This window comes from Cibotium barometz, chromosome 27 (genome assembly GCF_041138505.1).
Source record: "Cibotium barometz isolate CiBa-2024 chromosome 27, ASM4113850v1, whole genome shotgun sequence".
In the NCBI taxonomy this organism is placed as follows: domain Eukaryota; kingdom Viridiplantae; phylum Streptophyta; class Polypodiopsida; order Cyatheales; family Cibotiaceae; genus Cibotium; species Cibotium barometz.
In genome coordinates this window covers 20,548,964-20,570,604 of record NC_141072.1, presented here as the reverse complement: position 1 = coordinate 20,570,604, position 21,641 = coordinate 20,548,964, and the positions used below count along the sequence as shown (strand labels likewise).

At 44.0% G+C, this 21,641-nt stretch overlaps 2 protein-coding genes and 1 long non-coding RNA gene across 6 annotated transcripts in view; all 3 read right to left on the bottom strand.

Annotated features, from left to right (window-relative positions):
- The window catches only part of LOC147623157 (inositol hexakisphosphate and diphosphoinositol-pentakisphosphate kinase VIP2-like), a 252,107-nt gene that overhangs the window by 59,883 nt on the left and 170,583 nt on the right, over nt 1-21,641 (bottom strand). For all 4 annotated transcript variants that reach the window (XM_086821224.1, XM_086821226.1, XM_086821227.1 and 1 more), the window contains 5 exons: nt 13,674-13,748; nt 13,479-13,564; nt 13,161-13,364; nt 12,952-13,051; nt 12,720-12,790 (listed from right to left, as the gene is read on the bottom strand). In XM_086821224.1, coding sequence (XP_086677350.1) covers nt 12,720-12,790; nt 12,952-13,051; nt 13,161-13,364; nt 13,479-13,564; nt 13,674-13,748 — 536 coding nt within the window. The remainder of the gene's footprint in view (nt 1-12,719; nt 12,791-12,951; nt 13,052-13,160; nt 13,365-13,478; nt 13,565-13,673; nt 13,749-21,641) is intronic.
- The window catches only part of LOC147623158 (uncharacterized), a 78,715-nt gene that overhangs the window by 19,830 nt on the left and 37,244 nt on the right, over nt 1-21,641 (bottom strand). The window lies entirely within an intron of this gene.
- Nucleotides 18,133-19,857, bottom strand: LOC147623159 (uncharacterized). Its single transcript, XM_086821223.1, has one exon. It carries the CDS (start codon nt 19,854-19,856, stop codon nt 18,621-18,623), a length of 1,236 nt encoding a protein of 411 aa, XP_086677349.1. The 5' UTR covers nt 19,857; the 3' UTR covers nt 18,133-18,620.

Genomic DNA, 21,641 nt, shown 5'->3' with positions numbered 1-21,641 from the left:
CGCAACTCGAACGAAAATTTCACAATGTGAAATCTGCATGTCTGCTAATACAGCTGAATTATATACCTAGATGAATCCACCGAACATGCCCAAACATAGTTGTCTGTAAAACTAGTCCCGTTCATGAGGTACGTAAAAAATGGTACAGTACGAAACTATGCAAGCGAAACTATTGCGAAACTACTTTTTTTTTAATAACCGTTTTTTTGGGTGACTTTTTTTATGTCCATTTTTTTTCTTCTTGTTTTGCTTTACTGTTTTTTATGGCCGTTTGGGCAATGGAGGCTTTCTACCTTCCCACCTTCTCTCGACTTTGCATCTCTAAATGTGTACAAATATCTATTTTTCAAGTGTTTTTTAAAGTCGACCGTACCTCTATCGAACTTATTTTTCCAAAATAAAAAGTCACGTACCGGTACCGTTTTTTCGTACCTTCGTCTCGTTTCGTACCTTCGTACCTGACAACTATGTGCCCAAATTCACCTTTTTGGAACGTGCATGTTATATACTCATGGTAGTCAATCCACAAGACTATATAACTATCAACTCCATCATGCATAGTATGGACTAGATACTACGATATCCTCACTAACGTCATCAGTGCCCAATAGTGGGTGTAGAACTCTGTATCAAGATATGCTCTCAAACACGCACTCCACACACACACCTTTTTTTTTGTAATATCCAGTGCAGTATATTTATATGCTCATAAATTTACATGATGGGAGGTCTCCAAAATGGAGAGTATCCCAAAGATCAAAAATTATGCTCACTCCAAATTGTCCAAAGAGCCCAATATCTCACCCAAGAGAGAAATAGTGAGTATTGAGACAAAGACCTCATAAATCTGCCAAAGAGCCAAAAATGTTTCCCAAATCTCTGACTCGGGAAACGGTGCCGAAGATAATCTGAAATTCTCCTGAGGAGGATCCTAGAACACGGGCAGTGCCAAAGCAAATGAAGAACAGTCTCTGAAGGAGCCTGACATCTTAAACATGTGGATGGTGCAATACGACGTTTAGCAAGTGTGACCCCCACTGACAATGTGCCTGTCATACATCTCCAAAGAAAAAGTCTTTGTTTCAATGGCATTTTACACTTCCATAACATCCCGAGATTCTTCCGCCACCATGAGAGGAGCTTCCTTATATGCCACAAAGAATTAGCATGATGCTGAATCCATGGAGCAGGCTGAAGAAGCCTGTAAGCTTTGATGGAGGTTAAGACGGGAAGAGGAACAGGATGAGTGCATGTAGCAGAGGGTTGCAATTGCCAATCCGTAAGCCTGTCTGTGTCAGCCACCGGAGGAACACGTAGAAAAGGATGTAATAAATCAGCAATTTTCTTCCATATAGACCTATGATGCATTCCCAATGCATAGGAAGCAGTGGCCTGAGAAAAAGATAAGACATAGCCCTGATCATCTACCACATCATGTATGTATTTAATTCCCAATTTCATGAGATTGTATGCCCGAAGAGGCTCTTGAAGCGAGTGGAATGTCAAAGATGGCACTCCAATGAATACTTTCTTTCCTCATTGAGTTTGTCCCCGAGCAATTATCAGGAGCCCATTTCACCTTAGAAAGTACTTGTTTCCAGTCAAGTATCAGAGCAATAGAGAAAGGACAGCCAGGTATCTTCCCTACAAATCTCCCAATGACAACCTCCCAATGATCAGTAATCCAATGACCATAAGCACAAGTCCTCATGTTGACACACATGGATGCTAGCATACAAGTCCATGGCTGTTGTTGGCGGGAAAAAGTATGCACAATAATCACCTTCCTTGCAAGTACATGATATCTTATATTGAGGACATTAAGTCCACCATGCATCCTAGGAGAGCACACCATTTCCATCTTCATCAGTCTCAATGCTTTCACAGCAGTTTTTGTCCTCCATAACATCTCCATAGCTTGAGACATAAAGGCTGAAATATCCCTGGAGGACCAATGCAGCAAAGCAAATAGAACAGGACATAGGACATTACAATGGACTGTACTATTCTGAGACTGACATGAAGAGGCCAAGTAGAAATCTTCCAGTATTCCAGTTTATGTTGAAGTCTTTGGAAGATCCATTTTAGCTGCTGCTTCCTGGTGATATGCTATCCTATGGGATATCCCAAATGCCTGACTACATCTTTGGAATGCACCACCTGACCTGGCCAAAGAATAGAATGCCAGACACATTGTTTTAGGGGAAGTAATTTAGATTTGTCAAAATTGACATGCAATCCCGCTGCCAAGCCATACAATGAAAGAGTGGTCATAAGCATTTGAACTTCCCGGGAAGAATTCTGTGGCATAAAGAAGGAATCATCAGCATATGCTTGTGCCAAAAAAGATGCAGCTCCAGGGACTTTAAGACCAGTCATCTGTCCTGTGTTTGTAAGATGATCAAGATACATTAAAAGGGGATGGGTCGCAATGGCATATAAGAGAGCACTAAGAGGACAGCCCTGTCTAACTGATCGACCCAATGTCCATGACCGAGATAGATGACCCCCAAGAATGCACTGAGAAGTAGAGCCAGAATTAAGCCAGTAAACTGCATTTGTCATCTTGGGACCAAAGCCCAACTTGGTCATGATTTGAGAGATAAAATCCCATTGAACAGTGTCAAATGCCTTAGCAATATCCACCTGCAGTATAAGCACATCTTGATGTGAATACTTAGCATATTCAATTGCAGTCAAGGCATTGGATATATTGTCATGGATTTGTCTTCGCGGCACAAACCCATATTGATGAGGATGAAGTCCCGCATCCAGTATCCTGTGAAGCCTATGCACAATCATTTTGGTAATGAGTTTGTAAACTACAGGCATCAGAGTAATAGGCCTCCAATCTGACATATGGTCACACAGATGTTTTTTGGGCACAAGTTTGACTATGCCATGCTTCCAAGAGTGCGGCAACTGATTTTCTTGCCAGGCAACATTGATCATTTGCAAGAGGACTTCTTTCAAATCATCCCAAAAAGAAATATAAAATTCCACCGTAAGGCCATCCCAGCCAGCGGACTTGTATTTGCTGAGGTGGAACAATGCATTATCAAGTTCTGTGTCAGTAAAAGGTCTCTCCAAGGTAAGAGCTTCATCCATTTCCACTATTCCAGAAACATATTGGAGAAATTCAGTCCTAGCCTCAGTCATTTGATTTGATGGGGAACTAGGAGCGGAGAATAATTTCTGGAAATAATTCTGGCATTCATCTTGGAGATCAGAGAAAGAGTGCGTCCAAGAGCCATCTAGCTTCCTTACCCTTAGGCATGAGTTTTTCTTTCGAGTAGCATGCAAGCCCTGAAAAAAGGCTTTTGATGAGCAGCCCTTATCGTTGTGCTGTCCTTTTTGCCCATTTAACCTCATTCCTCCATTCAGTCATATGCCAGTTGCCATACTCCCTAATGACATTCTGCATACGAGAGACAAAGTTGTCCCAAGCATAATTCATGTCCTCCTGGGCATGCAAAGGCAAGGGATGAATTGCAAGTCTGATCATTTGCTGGAAATAGTGATGTCGGAAATAAGCATGATTAACATGCAATAATCTACTGGAGAGGGGTGGCAAATCATCCAGAGGCATGCCAAGCTGCAAATTCATCTCACAAGCCCAATGAGAAATCTATAAGGAGATGAGGGCTAAAATCTGCAAATTGTTGAGGGTAAAACAAATACCATCTGTCAAGCCATGCCCAGTATGTAGTAAGTGCATTATGATGAAAAGTATATCCAGGCACTGACCCTTGGAGAAGCACCCATAAATCTTCACCTGCACCGAAAGAAGCATGCTGTCCCATTTCTACCTTTCCAATGATAGCATATGAGATCTTGAAGTGGTGTTATCTCTTGGCAGAGGGGGATTATTAAAATCTCCACAGAAAAAGGCATTGGATCTCCATGGATATCTTTATAAAGAATCCCATAATGAAGCCCTCATGGCAGAGGTCTGGGAAGCATAGACTGATGCAAACTCAAGAATATCACCATTGACATTACATTGTATGACCATCCATCTGCCACCACTGCTGTCATTGAAGGCTAACTGAGGCTCCAGCTCATGTCTAACCAGTATGCATACACATGAGTAGGTAGTGGTACCAGCATAATATATATCATAACCGCCAAAATAAACATGATGACCAACCATGGAGTGTTGATTATGCTCTTGCAAACAAACAATATCTGGCTGCATTTTATGTACATAATTCCATAAAAGCCTCCACTTTGAGACATTGCAGAGGCTCTGTACATTGTAGGTAAAGCACTTAAGTGTTTGAGGCATGAAAGAGGTATATACAGCAAAGTATCAGATATAAAAAACAAGACATCAGAGAGGCAAAGCCTCTGCCTGCATGGGCTGCATTCCATCATGACCCATGAAAGACATAGCATTATCCCCTTCTTCTGAATCACATATGGGGATGCCCTTCTTCAAAACCCCCACCCAGTTTTGAAGGACAGGAGCTGAAGTAGAAGCCTGTCCTGGTAAGGGAGAAGAAGCATCCCATAGACGAGATTGAAGGGGGCATTGCTTCAATACAACCACCTTCTTAGGTTGTTGAAAACCATCCTGATCAATCCCCACAGATTCCTTCATCTTCTCTTTTCCTTTATCTTTTTCTTTTCCAGCAAGTGACTGCACCTGATTGATTGGTTTGGCATTCTTTGCTCCATTTCTATTCGCTGTCTTAGCTTGCAAATTCTCATTCTTTTCCTGTGTCTAGGGCGGCAAGGCATCGGGAGGGGGCTGATGCAGAACCATTGGGCATTCAGAGGCTAGATGCCCAAACTTGTGTGTGGCAGGCAAAACAAGCTCCTGCAAACACACCCCACTTCAATTCAAAATACTTTTTTCCCAATTGCACTCCCTCAACTTCCACTGCAATAGAAGGAGGGGTAGGTGTATCAATGTCCCAGAGAATGCAGAACCTGTTACGGTTTCCCATGGGGCGTGGAGGACAAATGACCTTTCCCAAAGAAGCAGCCAAGCCAGGCAACTCTTCACGCATATAGTCCGGGAAGTTAACAACCTCAACCCATACACGACAATGATGTCGTATAAGACTTTGATAATCCTTGTTTGGGGACCAGGGCATAGCATGTACCATCTGCTTCCCGTAAAACACGGGAGAGAATTCAAGAAGCCTCTGCTTGCACCAAGCATCTGATAAATGCACCTCATAAAAGCCTCTGGAAGAAAAATACACTCCCTCTACAAAGCATCCTCCAAGGATGGACTTAATCCACTGAGAGACATCACTGGCCGCTGGGATTCTTCCTGGAAAGAAAATTATAAACGCAGTTTGAGACAACTTCCTGAGAGGATTCACGAGGGACGGCAACTTCAATTTGTACGTGACCTCTGGAACCGGTTTGCCCCATTCCTGTTGTGACTGCTGAAAGTCGTCCTTAAGGGTGTCAAAGACGTACTGAGCTTCCATAGTAAGTTCATCATCTTGTGATGCAGGCTCTGATAGGCGGCGCTTAGCATCTGCAGGTCTTTCTTTTCGAGCATATGTACAAAAATCCAAACCTTAAGCCATGATTGAAATACGACTATCTCTCTCTCTCTCTCACACACACACGCACAAACACACTCACACACACGCAGAAGAGAGGGAAAAGGCAAAAAGAAAAGAAGGGCTGGATCTGCAGTTCACACAGTCAAATCAGGACACACACACGAGAAGCTTACCCAGGCAAGCAGTACGCAGTTGAGAAGCGGGCAGGTGAGAAGCAAGCAGGTCGCAAGACAGAAGCGAGCAAGCTGCAGGCCAGAAGCGAACAGGTTGCAAGACAGAAGCCAGCAGGTCGCAGGTCTACACACACACACTTTCTTTTTTCTGGTAATATCCAGTGCAGTATATTTATATGCTCATAAATTTACAAGATGGGAAGTCTCCGAAGCGGAGAGTATCCCATATGTCAGAAACATAAAGAGAAAAGCTCTAAATAAGAAGCATCCATCTCACCCTCATGGCAGGCATCATATAAGGATTGCTACAATGAGGCTCTGAAGGATTCATATGACTGGTGATTCTGCCGACCCAAGTATGCCAAATTATGCTCACTCCAAATTGTCCAAAGAGCCCAATATCTCACCCAAGAGAGAAATAGTGAGTATTGGGACAAGGACCGCATATATCTGCCAAAAAGCCAGAAATGTTTCCCAAATCTGTGACTCGGAAAACGGAGCCGAAGAAAATCTGAAATTCTCCTGAGGAGGATCCTGGAACAAGGGCAGTGCCAAAGCAGATGAAGAATAGTCTCTGAGGGAGTATTGGGACAAAGACCGCATATATCTGCCAAAAAGCCAGAAATGTTTCCCAAATCTGTGACTCGGAAAACGGAGCCGAAGAAAATCTGAAATTCTCCTGAGGAGGATCCTGGAACAAGGGCAGTGCCAAAGCAGATGAAGAATAGTCTCTGAGGGAGCCTGACATCTTAGACATGTGGAAGGTGCAATATACCGTTTAGCAAGTATGACCCCCACTGACAATGTGCCTGTCAAACATCTCCAAAGAAAAAGTCTTTGTTTCAATGGCATTTTACACTTCCACAACATCCGGAGATTCTTCCGCCACCATGAGAGGGGCTTCCTTATATGCCACAGAGAATTAGCATGTCGATGAATCCATGGGGCAGGCTGAAGAAGCCTATAGGCTTTGATGGAGGTTAAGACATGAAGGGGAATAGGATGAATGCATGTAGTAGATGGCTGCAATTGCCAATCCATAAGCCTGTCTGTGTCAGCCACGGGTGAAATAGGTAAAAAGGGACGCAATAGATCAGCAATTTTCTTCCATATCAACCTATGATGCATTCCCAATGCATAGGAAGCAGTGGCCTGGGGAAAGGATAAGGCATATCCCCTATCATCTACCACATCATGTATGTACCTAATTCCCAATTTCATAAGATTGTATGCCCGAACAGGTTCCTGTAAAGCAAGTGGAGTGTCAAAGATGGCCCTCCAATGAATACTTTCTTTCCTCATCGAGTTTGTCTCCAAGCAATTATTAGGAGCCCATTTGACCATAGAGAGAACTTGTTTCTAGTCAAGTATGAGGGCAGTAGAGAAAGGACAACCAGGTCTCCTCCCTACAAATCTCCAATCACAACCTCCCAATGATCCGTAATCCAATGACCATAAGCACAAGTCCTCATGTTGACACACATGGATGCTAACATACAAGTCCATGGCTGCTGTTGACGGAAGAAAGTATGCAACATTGTAGCCTTCCTTGCAAGTACATGATATTTTATATTGAGGACATTAAGTCCACCATGCATCCTTGGGGAGCACACCATTTCCATCTTCATCAGTGTCAATGCTTTCCCAGCAGTTTTTGTCTTCCATAATATCTCCATAGCTTGAGACATAAAAGCTGAAATATCCCTGGAGGACCAATGCAGCAAGGGCAAATAGAACTGCACATAGGACATCACAATGGATTGTACTATTTTGAGCCTGACATGAAGAGGCCAAGTAGAAATCTTCCAGTATTCCAGTTTGTGTTGAAGTCTTTGGAAAATCCATTTTAACTGCTGCTTTCTGGTGATATGCCATCCTATGGGATATCCCAAATGCTTGACAATATCTCTGGAATGCACCACCTAACCCGGCCAAAGAATAGAATGCCAGTCACATTGTTTCAGGGGGAGTAATTTAGATTTGTCAAAATTGACATGCAATCCCGCTGCCAACCCATATAAAGAAAGAGTGGCCATAAGCATGCGAAGTTCCTGAGGAGAATTCTGTGGCATGAAGAAGGAATCATCATATGCTTGTGCCAAAAAAGATGTAGCCCTTGGGATTTTGAGACCAGTCATCTGTCCTGTGTTTGTAAGATGATCAAGATACATCAAAAGAGGATGGGTCGCAATGGCATAGAAGAGAGCACTAAGAGGGCAGCCCTGTCTAACTGATCGACCCAATATCCATGACCGAGACAGATGGCGCCCAAGAATGCACTGAGCAGTAGAGCCAGAATAAAGCCAGTAAACAGCATTTGCCATCTTGGGACCAAAGCCCAACTTTGTCATGATCTAAGAGATGAAATCCCATTGAACATTGTCAAATGCCTTAGCAATATCCACCTGCAATTTAAGCACATCTTGATGCGAATACTTAGCATATTCAATTGCAGTCAAGGCATTGGATATATTGTCATGGATTTGTCTTCGCAGCACAAAACCATACTAATGAGGATGAAATCCTGCATGCAGTATCCTTTGTACAATCATTTTGGCAATAAGTTTGTAAAGTACAGGCATCAAAGTAATAGGCCTCCAATCTGATATATGATCACACAGATGTTTTTTGGGGACAAGCTTGACTATACCATGCTTCCTGGAGTGTGGCAACTGATTTTCTTGCCAGGCCACATTGATCATTCGCAAAACGACCTCTTTCAAATCATCCCAAAAAGAAATATAAAATTCCACTATAAGGCCATCCCAGCCAGGGGACTTGTATTTGCTGAGGTGGAACAACGCATTATCAAGTTCTGTGTCAGTAAAAGGCCTCTCCAAGGTAAGAGCATCATCCATTTCAACTATTGCAGAAACATATTGAAGAAATTCAGTCCTGGCATCAGTCACTTGATTTGATGGGGAACCAAGAGCAGAAAACAATTTCTGGAAATAATTGTGACATTCGTCTTGGAGATCAGAGAAAGAGTGAGTCCAAGGGCCATCCAGTTTCCTAACCCTTAGACATGAATTTTTATTTCGAGTAGCATGCAAGCCCTGGAACAAGGATTTTGAAGAGCAGCCCTTATCCATGAGGGGCTTCATTCTTGCCCTAATCTGCCATTTGTGCAATTTCCTCTGATCATTAACAGTAAGTTTAAATTGTGCATGTGAAAGGGAATCCTTTTCTGAATCAGAGAGTGGCCTCGATTAAGAAAATTCAGTCAAATGTTGTGCTGTCCTTTTTGCCCATTTAACCTCATTCCTCCATTTTGTCCTCCTGGGCATGAACTGGCAAAGGATGAATGGCAAATCTGATCATTTGCTGAAAGTCATGATGTTGGAAATAAGCCCGATTAACATGCAATAATCTACTGGAGAGAAATGGCAAATCATCCAGAGGCATGCCAAGCTGCAAATTCATCCACAATGGAGCATGATCTGACAAGCCCAATGAGAAATCTTTAAGGATGAGGGCTAAAATCTGCAAATTGTTGTGGATAAAACAAATACCATATGTCAAGCCTTGCCGAATACGTAGTAAGCGCATTATGATGAAAAGTATCAGGGACTGACCCTTGGAGAAGTACCCATAAATCTTCAGCCTGCACAGAAAGAAGCATGTCATCCCATTTGTGCCTTTCCAATGATAGCATATGAGATCGTGAAGTGGTATTATCTCTAGGCAGAGGGGAATTATTAAAATCCCCACAGATGAATGCATTGGATCTCCATGGATATCTGCATAAAGAATCCCACAACGAAGCCCTCATGGCAGAGGTCTGGGAGGCATAGACTGATGCAAACTCAAAAATATCACCATTAACATTGCATTGTATTACTATCCATCTGCCACTATTGTCATTGAAGGCCAACTGAGGCTGCAACTCATGTCTAACCAGTATGCATACACTTGAATAGGTAGCAATACCAGCATAATATATATCATAGCCGTGCAAAAAACCATGATGTCCAGCCATGGAGTGTTGATTATGCTCTTGCAAACAAACAATATCTGGCTGCATTTTATGTACATAAGTCCATAATAGCCTCCATTTCGAGACATTGCAGAGGCTCTGTACATTGTATGTAAAGCACTTAAGTGTTTGAAGCATGAAAAGGTATGTACGGCAGAGTGTGAGGATAAGAACCAGACATCAGAGAGGCTAGGCCCCTACCTGCATAGGCTGCATGCCTTCATTGCCCATGAAAGACAGCATTTTTCTCTTCTTCTGAATCACATATGGGGATGCCCTTTCTCAGTACGCCCACCCAATTTTGAAGGATAGGAGCAGAGGCTGAAGTAGAAGTTTGTCCTGGTGAGGGAGAAGAAGCATCCCATTGACGAGATTGAAGGGGGCATTGCTTCAATACAACCACCTTCTTGGGTTGTTTAAAACCGTCCTGATCAATCCCCATAGTTTCCTTCATCTTCTCTTTCCCTTTATCTTTTCCTTTCCTGCAAGTGCGGGCACCTGATTGACTGATTTTGCATTCTTTGCTCCATTTGTATTTGTTGTCTTGACTTGCAAATTCTCATTCTTTTCCCGTGTCTAGGGTGGCAAGGCATTTGGAGGGGGCTGATGCAGAACCATTGGGCATTCAGAGGCTAGATGCCCAAACTTGTGACAGGCAAAACAAGCACCTGCAAACACACCCCACTTCAATTCAAAATACTTTTTGCCCAATTGCACTCTCTCAACTTCCACCGCAATAGAAGGAGGGGTAGGTATGTCAGTGTCCCAAAGAATGCAGAACCTGTTACGGTTTCCCATGGGGCGTGGTGGACAAATGACCTGTCCCAAGGAAGCAGCCAGGCCAGGCAACTCTTCACGCATATAGTCCGGGAAGCTTGCAACCTCAACCCATACAGGGCAGTGATGCCGTATAAGACTTTGATAGTTCTTGTTTGGGGACCAGGCATAGCATGTACCATTTGCCTCCCATAAAATAGGGGAGAGAACTCAAGAAGCCTCTGCTTGCATGAAGCATCTGATAAATGCACCTCATAAAAGCCTCTGGAAGCAAAATACACTCCCTCTACAAAGCATCCTCTAAGGATGGACTTAATCCACTGCGCGACATCGCTGGCGGCAGGGATTCTTCCTGGAAAGAATATTATAACCGCAGCTTGAGACAACTTTCTGAGAGAGTTTACCAAGGACGGCAAGTTCAATTTGTAGGTGACCTCTGGAATCGGTTTGCCCCTTTCCTGTCGTGACTGCTGAAAGTCATCCTTAAGGGTATCAAACACATACTGAGCTTCCAACGTAAATGCATCATCTTGTAAAGCCGGCTCTGATAGGCGGCGCTTAGCATCTGCAGATCTTCCTTTTCGGGCATATGTACAAACATCTAAAGCTGAAGCCATTGATAGAACCACGGAAAGGGAAAGGCTGTGAAAAGGAACAGGCCGATATTGACAGAAGGAGGCTGTGAGGTTACGAAGGCAAGAAGGAAAGTGGAATAGAACAGTAAGGCAGAAAAGGTGCAGGAAGGCGGCAGAAAAAACTGCAAAAGGACACTATAGAGTTGTGGGAAAAGTAGGGCAGGGAAAGGTTGAATCGTGCAACAAGAGGCGCGAGGCAGGACAGTCCCGGCGATAAAAACACATACACACCGACCCTTACACACACACACACACACACACACACATACACACTTGGAAGGCGACAAGTTGCAGGCAAGTGACGTGTAGAAATAAGAGGCCGGTGCTGCGAAGGCAGTGAAAAACGACCAACAGTTGGTGCTGCAGAGGCAACGAAGGGGGCAGGGCGGCTGGCACTGCAGAAGCAACAGACGACGGCAGAAGCAGACGACGGCAAAAGCAGTAGACAGCAGGCGGCGCTGTGCAGGCTCCTCGCTCTCTCTTGCTCACACGCTACTCCCTACACACACACACACACACACTGTGGGTACACTGTGAGAAAACACTCTCTCTCTCTCTCTCTCACACACACACACACCACTCCACACACACACACACACACACACACACACACTTTTTTTGGTAATATCCAGTGCAGTATATTTATATGCTCATAAATTTACATGATGGGAGGTCTCCAAAATGGAGAGTATCCCAAAGATCAGAAACATAAAAAGAAAAGCTCTATGCACGAAGCATCTATATCACCCTCATGGCAGGCATCATATAAGGATTGCCGCAATGAGGCTCAGAAAGATTCATATGACTTGTGAATCTGCCGACCCAAGTATGCCAAATTATGCTCACTCCAGATTGTCCAAAGAGCCCAATATCTCACCCAAGAGAGAAATAGTGAGTATTGAGACAAAGACCTCATAAATCTGCCAAAGAGCCAGAAATGTTTCCCAAATCTGTGACTCGGGAAACGGAGCCGAAGATAATCTGAAATTCTCCTGAGGAGGATCCTAGAACACGGGCAATGCCAAAGCAAATGAAGAACAGTCTCTGAAGCAGCCTGACATCTTAAACATGTGGATGGTGCAATGCGACGTTTAGCAAGTGTGACCCCCACTGACAATGTACACACACACACACACACACACATGAGAGCATATAGTCACACAAAGGCCTTTGTACTCTGTTTCTGTCAAACCTCCAGAGATGCAGGGCAGACTCAGCCATAATGAAGCCTAGCACTAAGGGAAGTAGCAAATAGAAAGAATTAGTACAACAAATTAGTTGATAGGGCAAATGCACCGCTAAAGATAGAAAGAATAAGCCCAATATCAACTGTATCAAGATTCATACAATTCCCCAAACCGTAGTCTCTAGACTGCACCAGCCCGAGTTGGGAGATCATCAGCAGCATAGTTGCATGGAATATTCGGTGGGCCCATAACAGTGACGCCATCGATAGTTGATTATTTAATTGCACGATGAGAGCAATTTCTAAACCAGAATGCAATGACTCAAAGCAATATTTTTTGATATTTTAAGCATGGCATCGAGACCGACTCATGTTAAGGAGGAAGAAATAGAATAACGAAGATGAGAAACTGCTATTTTGTCTTCAAGAACACGAAGATTGAACCTGGCTCGTGGAACAAGTAGTCTGGTAGCATCTAGAAGATCTTGAAGCTGAACAGCACTTTTCAATTTTGCCTGTTTCAAAAGATCAGAATCACCAAATTACTTGCACCCATCAAGACAACCTTGAACTATCTTGAACTTTCTAGCACACACTCGTGAAAACATGTCTGTTGAGACTCTGAGAGGGTGGTCCAATGCAAATCTGCAAATAGACTCATAACAAGGTAGAATACCTCTGCCCTTGGCCTTCCCCCATTGTACTTGAGCATCAGATTCAGTAGACGTTCCTGTGTCACCTTCATCTTAACCTTCTGTTTAGGCGTTCGATCACCACTGGTATACATAAGACAAATATACTAAGCCCTTCCATCAATGTGAAGTTTCAAATAAGCTCAGCAGAACTTGATTGAAGGGGCTTGTAGATTTATTTATTCATCCTTACTGCCTCAGTACTGCAATGACGCATCTCAGTTCTTCTGATTGGCCAAAAGTGCCAGACATCAGTGAGCTGCCCTGTCTGGTGATTCCTACTTGCACTGGCTCTGTACGCTTCCAGGGCAGACAAGGTGGCAAAGTTGATGACAGATGTGGAGCTTTTGCGTCCAGCAGCAATTTTCTCAAAACACAAGCAGCATCATCGTAATATCTGCAGCTCCAACATTCAGCACACCACCTGGTTACCCTGACAATTGCATGCGAATATCTCACACCAGTTTTACAGAGCTTGCTGTTCATAGGAAACAAAAGTGATAAAGAGTACTTGTATGAGTTTTTCACAAAGCTCCACCCATTCACATCACAAACATAAGACCGTCCTTGCGATCGCAGGAGATCAAAGCCACATACCTGTTGCCAAAATTTATCAGCTTGATGCCATGTTGTCCTTACTCAAATATAAATAGATGCCATCCTGCAAACATGAATCTGCTATGAAACTAAGAAATAGAAACCTCACCGCTTGGCCAAAAGCTACACACACCTCCCTGGCCATCTCCTTTTCTGTGGGAGTAAGCAGCACAGGATACCTAACCTGCAAGGAGAAAATGGGAGTAAGTAGCACAGGATACCTATCCTGCAAGGAGAAATACAGGTAGCCTGAACAACTTCAATTACCCTCCTCTGTATTGCTACAACATGTTTATGTCATAGATTTATCGATTTATATCACGACTTTAATAATGAAGGGTAGTGTTGTGTGATATCTAATTATATATAGTGAGTTCCACATAGCACTGAATACCGACATGAAGTAAGGGAGGCTCCCACATATTCACTCCAAACGTGCATTGCTAATGACCATAGAAAATTTGTAGCTTCTACAACTAAGACAGCTTAAACACTTCGCACATTGCCTGAAAAAAAGAACTTTAATGTTCATTAGTGCCCTCGCACGCTATAATAGATCAGAAAAAAATGAGCTGGAGGAGAATTAGCATCTTTATTCTTCAATGTCAACACAAAAATCTCTCTCTCTCTCTCTCTCTCTCTCTCTCTCTCTCTCTCTCTCGGAGGATCAGAGCCATCATCTCCCACCACAAGACTTTCTCCCGCTGGCCCAGCTTTACTACATTGGGTGCCATGTTGCAGTGTCCTACAAGGGATATTCTAGGGTGATATTAGAGCTGCACACTTTTTGTTTGGCGATCAGATCTGACATTTCAGCTCTTATTACATTTCTTTGGTTTTTATTTTTAGTACCCATGATGATGTATTTCATGGACATGATGTAACCTTTTGGTCTCATAGGTCATTTTGGCCTTTTCTAGACGTTAATACAACTTTCTTTCTTTCTCTCTCTAAGCCCAACTGGGCGTGCCGTGACAGATTCAACCACGTGTCTAAGAGGTTTTATACATACATACATACATACATGCATACATACATACATATATATATATATATACACACACACACTTTTTTTTGTAAAGCTTAATGTCATTAATTACAGGTGGGAAACCTCAAAACGAGGAAAACCCACCAAAAAGATCACACTTTTTATTTACAAGTGGGAAACCTCTAAGCGAGGAAAACCCAGAAAAAGAGGAGTAACTATAGGCTTCACCACCTAGAAGCAATCAAAGTAAATCCTATAAGCATCAAGAGTGATGTCCCCAGCATCATAAGCAAAATGAAGCGCGTGACCAAGCGAGAACTTGAAGTAATGGAAGGGAACAATGTCATTGGCTTGGAACATGAGGTTGTTCCGAACATGCCATATGGTCCAAAAGACCCAGAATCGGACCCAGCTGAAAAATACTGCAAACTGAGACTGTGATGCTTGTAACACCCCAAAAAGCCAAAAGCATCTGTGAAAAATGCCCGAAGGGAAACGAAGGCGAAGAGCAGTCGAGACCCGGCGAATGAACGATCTGGAGCATACGCAGCCCCATAGTAAATGTGGGACAGTCTCCTCAGTAGCTTTACATCGGACACAACGTGAAGGCGCAATATGACGTGCATGTAACAAGCTACCAACAGGAAGAGCACCAACCAAACAGCGCCACAAGAACAGGCGTTCTTTAAGAGGCAGATGACTTTTCCAAATGCGAAACAATGTATGTTTCCACCACATTGAAGATTTGGAGAGAGACCATAGCTGATTACCATGTCTGACTATCCATGCATCCGATTGCAAGAGGGCATAAACTGTCCCAGCTGAAATACATTTCATAGGAGTGGTTCCAAGATTCCAATCAGATAGACGGGAATCCACATTCAAGCGAGGTAAAGGAGAAATATCAGCAATCATCCGCTGAATTTCTGTCCAAAGATGAGAATAATGGGATCCCAATTGAAAACGATCCGCCGCAACAGAGAAGGAAAGAACCTGACCAGTGTCATCCACCACCTGATGTATCTGACAAATTCCTTTTTGAGATAGAAAATATGCCTGACGAGGTGAACGGTCAACCAAAGTGGAAGAAAATACACGACTCCAATGCAAACTCTCTAGCCGCAGGGAATTGCCCATCAAAGATCGGGAACCATGCCATATCATATGTGAAGTAACTTCCTTCCAATCAATAATGAGAGAAGAAGTGAAAGGACATCCCGGAATGTGTCCTTCAAGTTTTCCACATATAAGATCCCAGTATGTGGGTTGCCAATGACCATAGAATGGCGTGACAATATGCCGACACAAATGGGACACCATGAGAGTCCAGGGTTGCTGCTGATCCAACAAAACCGGCAAAAGCATAGCTTTCCTAGCCAAAACATGACGTCTCAAATCCAAAATATTCAAGCCTCCAAGGCGCTTAGGAGAGCATAACTTGTCCATGGATAACAATCTGAGGCCCTTTCCACGAGATGAAGTGCGCCAGAAATGCGCCAATATACTTGACATAAGGGACTTCAAGCGGGATTGAGACCAATATAGCAAAGGTAGATAAAACTGCACATAAGCTACAAGAATGCATTGCACAATTCTAAGACGCACATGAAGCGGCCAAGTGGACAACTTCCAATAATGTAACTTGGAGTGCAAGCGCTCGGCTACCCAATCCAATTTCCGTGTAGCCGATACAGTCCAACCCAGCGGATAACCCAAATGACGAACTATAATGTTCGGAGGAACAAGTTCGCCTGGCCAAAGCAGCTTATGCCAATCATACTCAGTCAGAGCCAATAGTTTGGATTTACGAAAATTCACTTTGAGGCCTGCTGCCAATCCAAACAAATGAAGAGTGTGCATAATTTGTTCCACATCATCTTGGTGATTGCGAGGCATAAAGAGAGAATCATCTGCATAAGCTTGCGCAATAAAATGTTTCCCAGAGGGTAATTTCAAGCCCTGCAATCTTCCAGACGAAGTCAAAGATTCCAAATACATAAGCAGGGGATGAGTAGCAATCGCATAAAGCAAAGCACCGAGAGGACAACCTTGCCTTACTGAACGTCCCAAATGCCAAGGATCTGTGAGAAAACCATCCAACAAACCGGCAGAGGTACTGTCAGCATACAAGAAATAAACCACAGAGGATAGCTTAGGCCCAAATCCCAGCCGAAGCATGGTATCTGCAATGTAATCCCAAAGAACAGTGTCAAATGCCTTTTCAATGTCAACCTGCATGACCAATACATCTTGTCGAGTGTATTTCGCATACTCCATGCCAATGATGACATTTGCTAGATTATCAGTAATTTGCCTTCGTGGAATGAAGCCATACTGAGATGGATGCAAACCATCATGCAAAAACCCTTTAAGTCTATTGACAAGCATTTTAGCCAGCAATTTATAAACCACAGGCATGAGCGTAATCGGCCTCCATTGCGAGAACTCTTCACAAAGTGCTTGCTTTGGAATCAACTTGAGCAAGCCTTCTTTCCAAGATGAAGGCAAAACCTGTTGCTCCCATGCCCTGTTTATCATTAACAATAGTGGCTGATCCAGGTAGTGCCAAAACGACAAGAAAAATTCTACAGTAAGGCCATCCCAACCGGGAGATTTCCAACGGCCCAAATCACACAAACTGGCATACAATTCTGTCTCCGTGAAGGCGGCTTCCAAAAGTTGAGCCTGGTGCGCCGATAAAATCGGTGCAACTTGAGATAAAAACAAGCGACGAGCTTCTCGACCTTCCTGCGTGAGAGAAGAGGCCTCAAAAATCTTGCCATAATGAGATTCCATGGCCCGTGCAAGCCCCACACGAGAGGTAGTCCAATCACCAGTCGGGAGTTTAATCCTCTTAATAGTTTGAGACTGCCTAGAAAGATGTAAATGACGAAAGAATTGTTTAGAAGTGCATCCTTTATCCGCTATAGCCTTTTGGCGAGCTCTAGTCTGCCACTTTGCCAATTTTCTCTCATCATTACGATGCAACAAAGCACGAGCAGAAAGTAACTCTGTCATCTGGATTTCAGTAAGAGATGAAGTGTTAGCCAGATGCATCAAACTTTGACAAGTGCCTTTGGCCTGTTGAACTTGCTCTCTGAAATGCGATAAATAGTGTCTGCCATAATCCTGGATCACACATTGAACCCGCATAACAAAACGAAACCATGCTGTGTCCATATCAACATGCATTTGAGAGATCAATGGCGAGATAATATCCACAATCAGATTGCGAAAAACCTCATGCTTAAGATAAGCATTATTGACATGCAGAAGTCTCTTTCTAGTTAATGAATCATTGGCAGAACATGAACCAAATTGTATTTTCAAGCATATCGGAGCATGATCCGAGAGACACAAGGAGTAATCAATCCACATATCACATACAAAATCATCATACTGCTGCATCTGAAAGAGATACCATCGGTCCAGACGAGCACGATACATTGATCGAGCGTTATGTTGAAATGTGAATCCTGGATCATTGGCTTGCAACAGAGGCCACAAATCCAAGGCATTACATGTGTGCTGAAAGAGATCCCAAGCTTGTCGTTCCACATGAAGCATGTGAGAATGTCCAGTAGTATTATCCACATGATTTGGAGCATTATTAAAATCGCCACAAAGAAATGCATTAGAACGCCAACAATAAGAGGAGATGGCATGCCACAAACGAGCCCTGTCAGTAGAGGCTGTGTATGCATACACACCACCAAACTCAAAAACTTCCCCATTGATAATACATTGAACTACCATCCATCTGCCAGCTGGATCATTGAATACCAATATGGGAAATAATTCATGGCGAACAAGCATCAGCACTCCAGAGTATCCAGCGGATCCTGCATAAGCTATCCAATATCCGGCAAAATAGGAAGTTTGCCCGGCAAAATTATGCTGATTATGCTCTTGAAGAACAACAATATCTGCCTTGCAAGTATGTACATAGTGCCAGATTAGCCTCCATTTATCCTGATTGCATAATCCGCGCACATTATATGAAATGCAATGTATAGAACTATGCATCTTAAATGGTATATACAGTGGGCGAGAAAACCAACAGAAAGCTTAAGAACTCGTGCCCATGGGCACATCCGCATCTGTCGCGGAAACATCAGCTGCCAAATCAAAACTCGAATGTGGAGGAAACAAGTGATGGCCTTCCGACGTTGAAGCAGTGCCCCCTGTAACTACTTCCTTATAGGATCGAACAACTTTATCCCAGGCCTGAGCCAAGGAAGAGTTATCATTACAAGGCAATTTTTGCTGAACAACATTCTTCAAGGGGGGCACATAATTGCGAGAAGATGGTAGAGTACGTGCTTTGACAATTTTCTTGGGTACTATCCACGCCTGAGTAGCAGGAAGCTTCTCTTTGCCCTTGTCTTTGATGTTCGGGGAAGCAGGAGGAACATTTGGCATTTGAGACTGCTTCCCTTTACCTTTATTTAGTCCAGTTGTTGATGTGGATGCAGAAGCACCTTTAGATTGTGCCTCAGGGGAAGATTTCACTGGAGGAGAAGTCTGAGGGGTAGGGACAGCCGAAGGAGGGGGTTGTAGATTTGGTTCAGAACATTCAGATTGCATATGACCAAATTTGCCACAGCGAAAACAGGAATTGGCAAATTTCCCCCATTTAAGCTTGAATGGTCGCTTTCCGACCACTGTGTCCCCAGAATCAACGGTAATGCCCATAGGAGCAGGAAGATCAGTGTCCCATAGAATACAAAAACGATTTGTATTGGCATCCAACTTCGGGGGGCAAATCACTTTGCCCAATTGAGCAGCCAACAAAGGAAGAAAATGACGCCAAGTACGAGGAAAATCCACCACTTCAACCCAAACCGGGCACTTATGTCGAATAAGGCTCTGATAATCTTTAGTAAGAGCCCAGGGAAGAACATGAGTCATTTGCGTATTGAAGAAGAGGGGAGACATTTCCAACAAAGCATCTCTAGCTTCCATGTCTGCTAACAAGACCTCATAGAATCCTCTTGCTCCAAAATAAACACCCCGGACTGCTTGACGCTTAAGCAAGAAATCAACCCATTGTCCCACATCCTGTGCACTAGGCATCTTGCCCGGGAAAAAGAGAATCACTGCATTCAATGCATATTGCGCAACCGGATCCATGAGCTCCTGCACCGGAATACGCACTTCTGTGACTGGAGCAGGTCCTTCCCAAGCACATCTTGCTTCTTCGAAATCCTCATGCAGGCATTCCTTAATCAAAGACATGGCATCCAAATTCGAGGTGTTCATTGCTTTCCGACGCTTATAAATGGCCAGCTCAGGCGATTCCATCATGCACACCTTAAATTTTCTATAATCCCCAAAACTGCACACACACACACACACAGAGAGCAGGGACGAAGTGGCAGAGGGCAACTGAAGATGACAACACACACATACACAGAAGATCTGAGGCCGGGCAAAACCAGAAGAGGCGACTAATTAACCTTCTATCAGAGGCAAGGCAGGGGAGGCCAGCCGGCAGCAAGAGCATTCAACGGCAGCAGGTTTAGGCGATGGCCAACAGGCGGGTAAAGATCAGCTGCAGAAGAAGTTGACGGCCAGGAGGAACAGGTGAATGGCCAGCAGGCGGGTAAGATTTAGCACCAGCAGGCAGGAAGGAATTAGCTAACACACACACACACACACATACACACACAGAGTAGGAGGAGGGAGAGACGAAATTGCAGGCTCACAAAAGGTAAGTCGCAGGCGATCAGAGTCGAGCAGCGACGCAGGCGAGGACAGTCACACAGGTTCGCTCACCACCACAGTTCATATACACACACACACACACACACACACACACACATACACACATACACACATACATATACATGTACATGTACATGTACATGTACATACATACATATACATACATACATATATACATATATATATATATATATAGAGAGAGAGAGAGAGAGGGGGCAGAGAGAAAGAAGGGTATAGGGATCTTGGACAGTACACCACACTGAGTAGGCAACAGGCCCCGCCCCCTTTCAGGAATTTATTCAGGAACAATCGACGGGCACGCTAGCCAGGCTCAATACAATCAATGAATACAAAACAAACAAATATGCCTATGTAGGAGTTCCAAGTCAATGTCGATGTCAAGGCACAAGATCTCTAATGCCGAGTGTCGGGAGGCCGGAAAAAGAAGAAATGCCTCTATAGCTACCTACCCAGCAGCCTTCGAAGACACATAAAACACAAGGGGCACCACCAGCACAATGCTGGAAACAGAAATCTCTCAAAACACCACACAGAGATACCAAAGAAAAGACAGCTTCAACAGCTCACATATCTCATTATCAAGGCCATTTATCTCTCAGCAAGGCTAAGCCACTCACATATCATCAACACAAACCCTATTGTCCATTTACAAGGGGTCATCCATCACACATAAATTTTATCAATTGACAAGCTTCAACCCACTCTTCCTCGCATTCTCCTTTTATTACACACTCACAGCAAACAACTTACACACACTGCCCAAAGCTTTCTCTTGGTTTCACACCAGAGGCCTCGAAACAAGGCAGCTACCACATCTCTTTCTCTGCTCCAAGTCACCACCTGCTCCCAGTTTCGGTGTCGCCCAGCTTCTCTACAACTGCCAGTCTCATCTGCACCACCAGCTGGCTTCACCTAAGTGTCTTTTTGCACAAGGCGACCACCCTTATTCTCTTCGCTCTCCACGCTTTGCCCACACGGCAACTCCTTGAGATGGCTCCCTAGTGCCTGCAGCTTACCCACCAGTTGCCTTCCTTCAACGAGGCGGCCAACACACCTGCGACCTGCAGCTCACCCACACGAGCCCGTCTGCCTCCCACTGTCCAGGCGATCACCCTTATTCTTCCGTATCCCTCGTGCTATCAACTCCCGTCAGCGCTAAAACCTCCTAGCGCCTTGTTTCCCTTGAATTCCCGGCCTGCAGTTGACGTCCCCCCAGCTGTCGTCACCCACCTGCAGCCAACCTCGACAAAACACAAAGCCACTCCTCTGCAGCAAACAGCGTGCTCACCAACCTGCTCTGCCGGCTCTCCCTCTAGTTGGCACCAGCCTCCGCCTTCAACT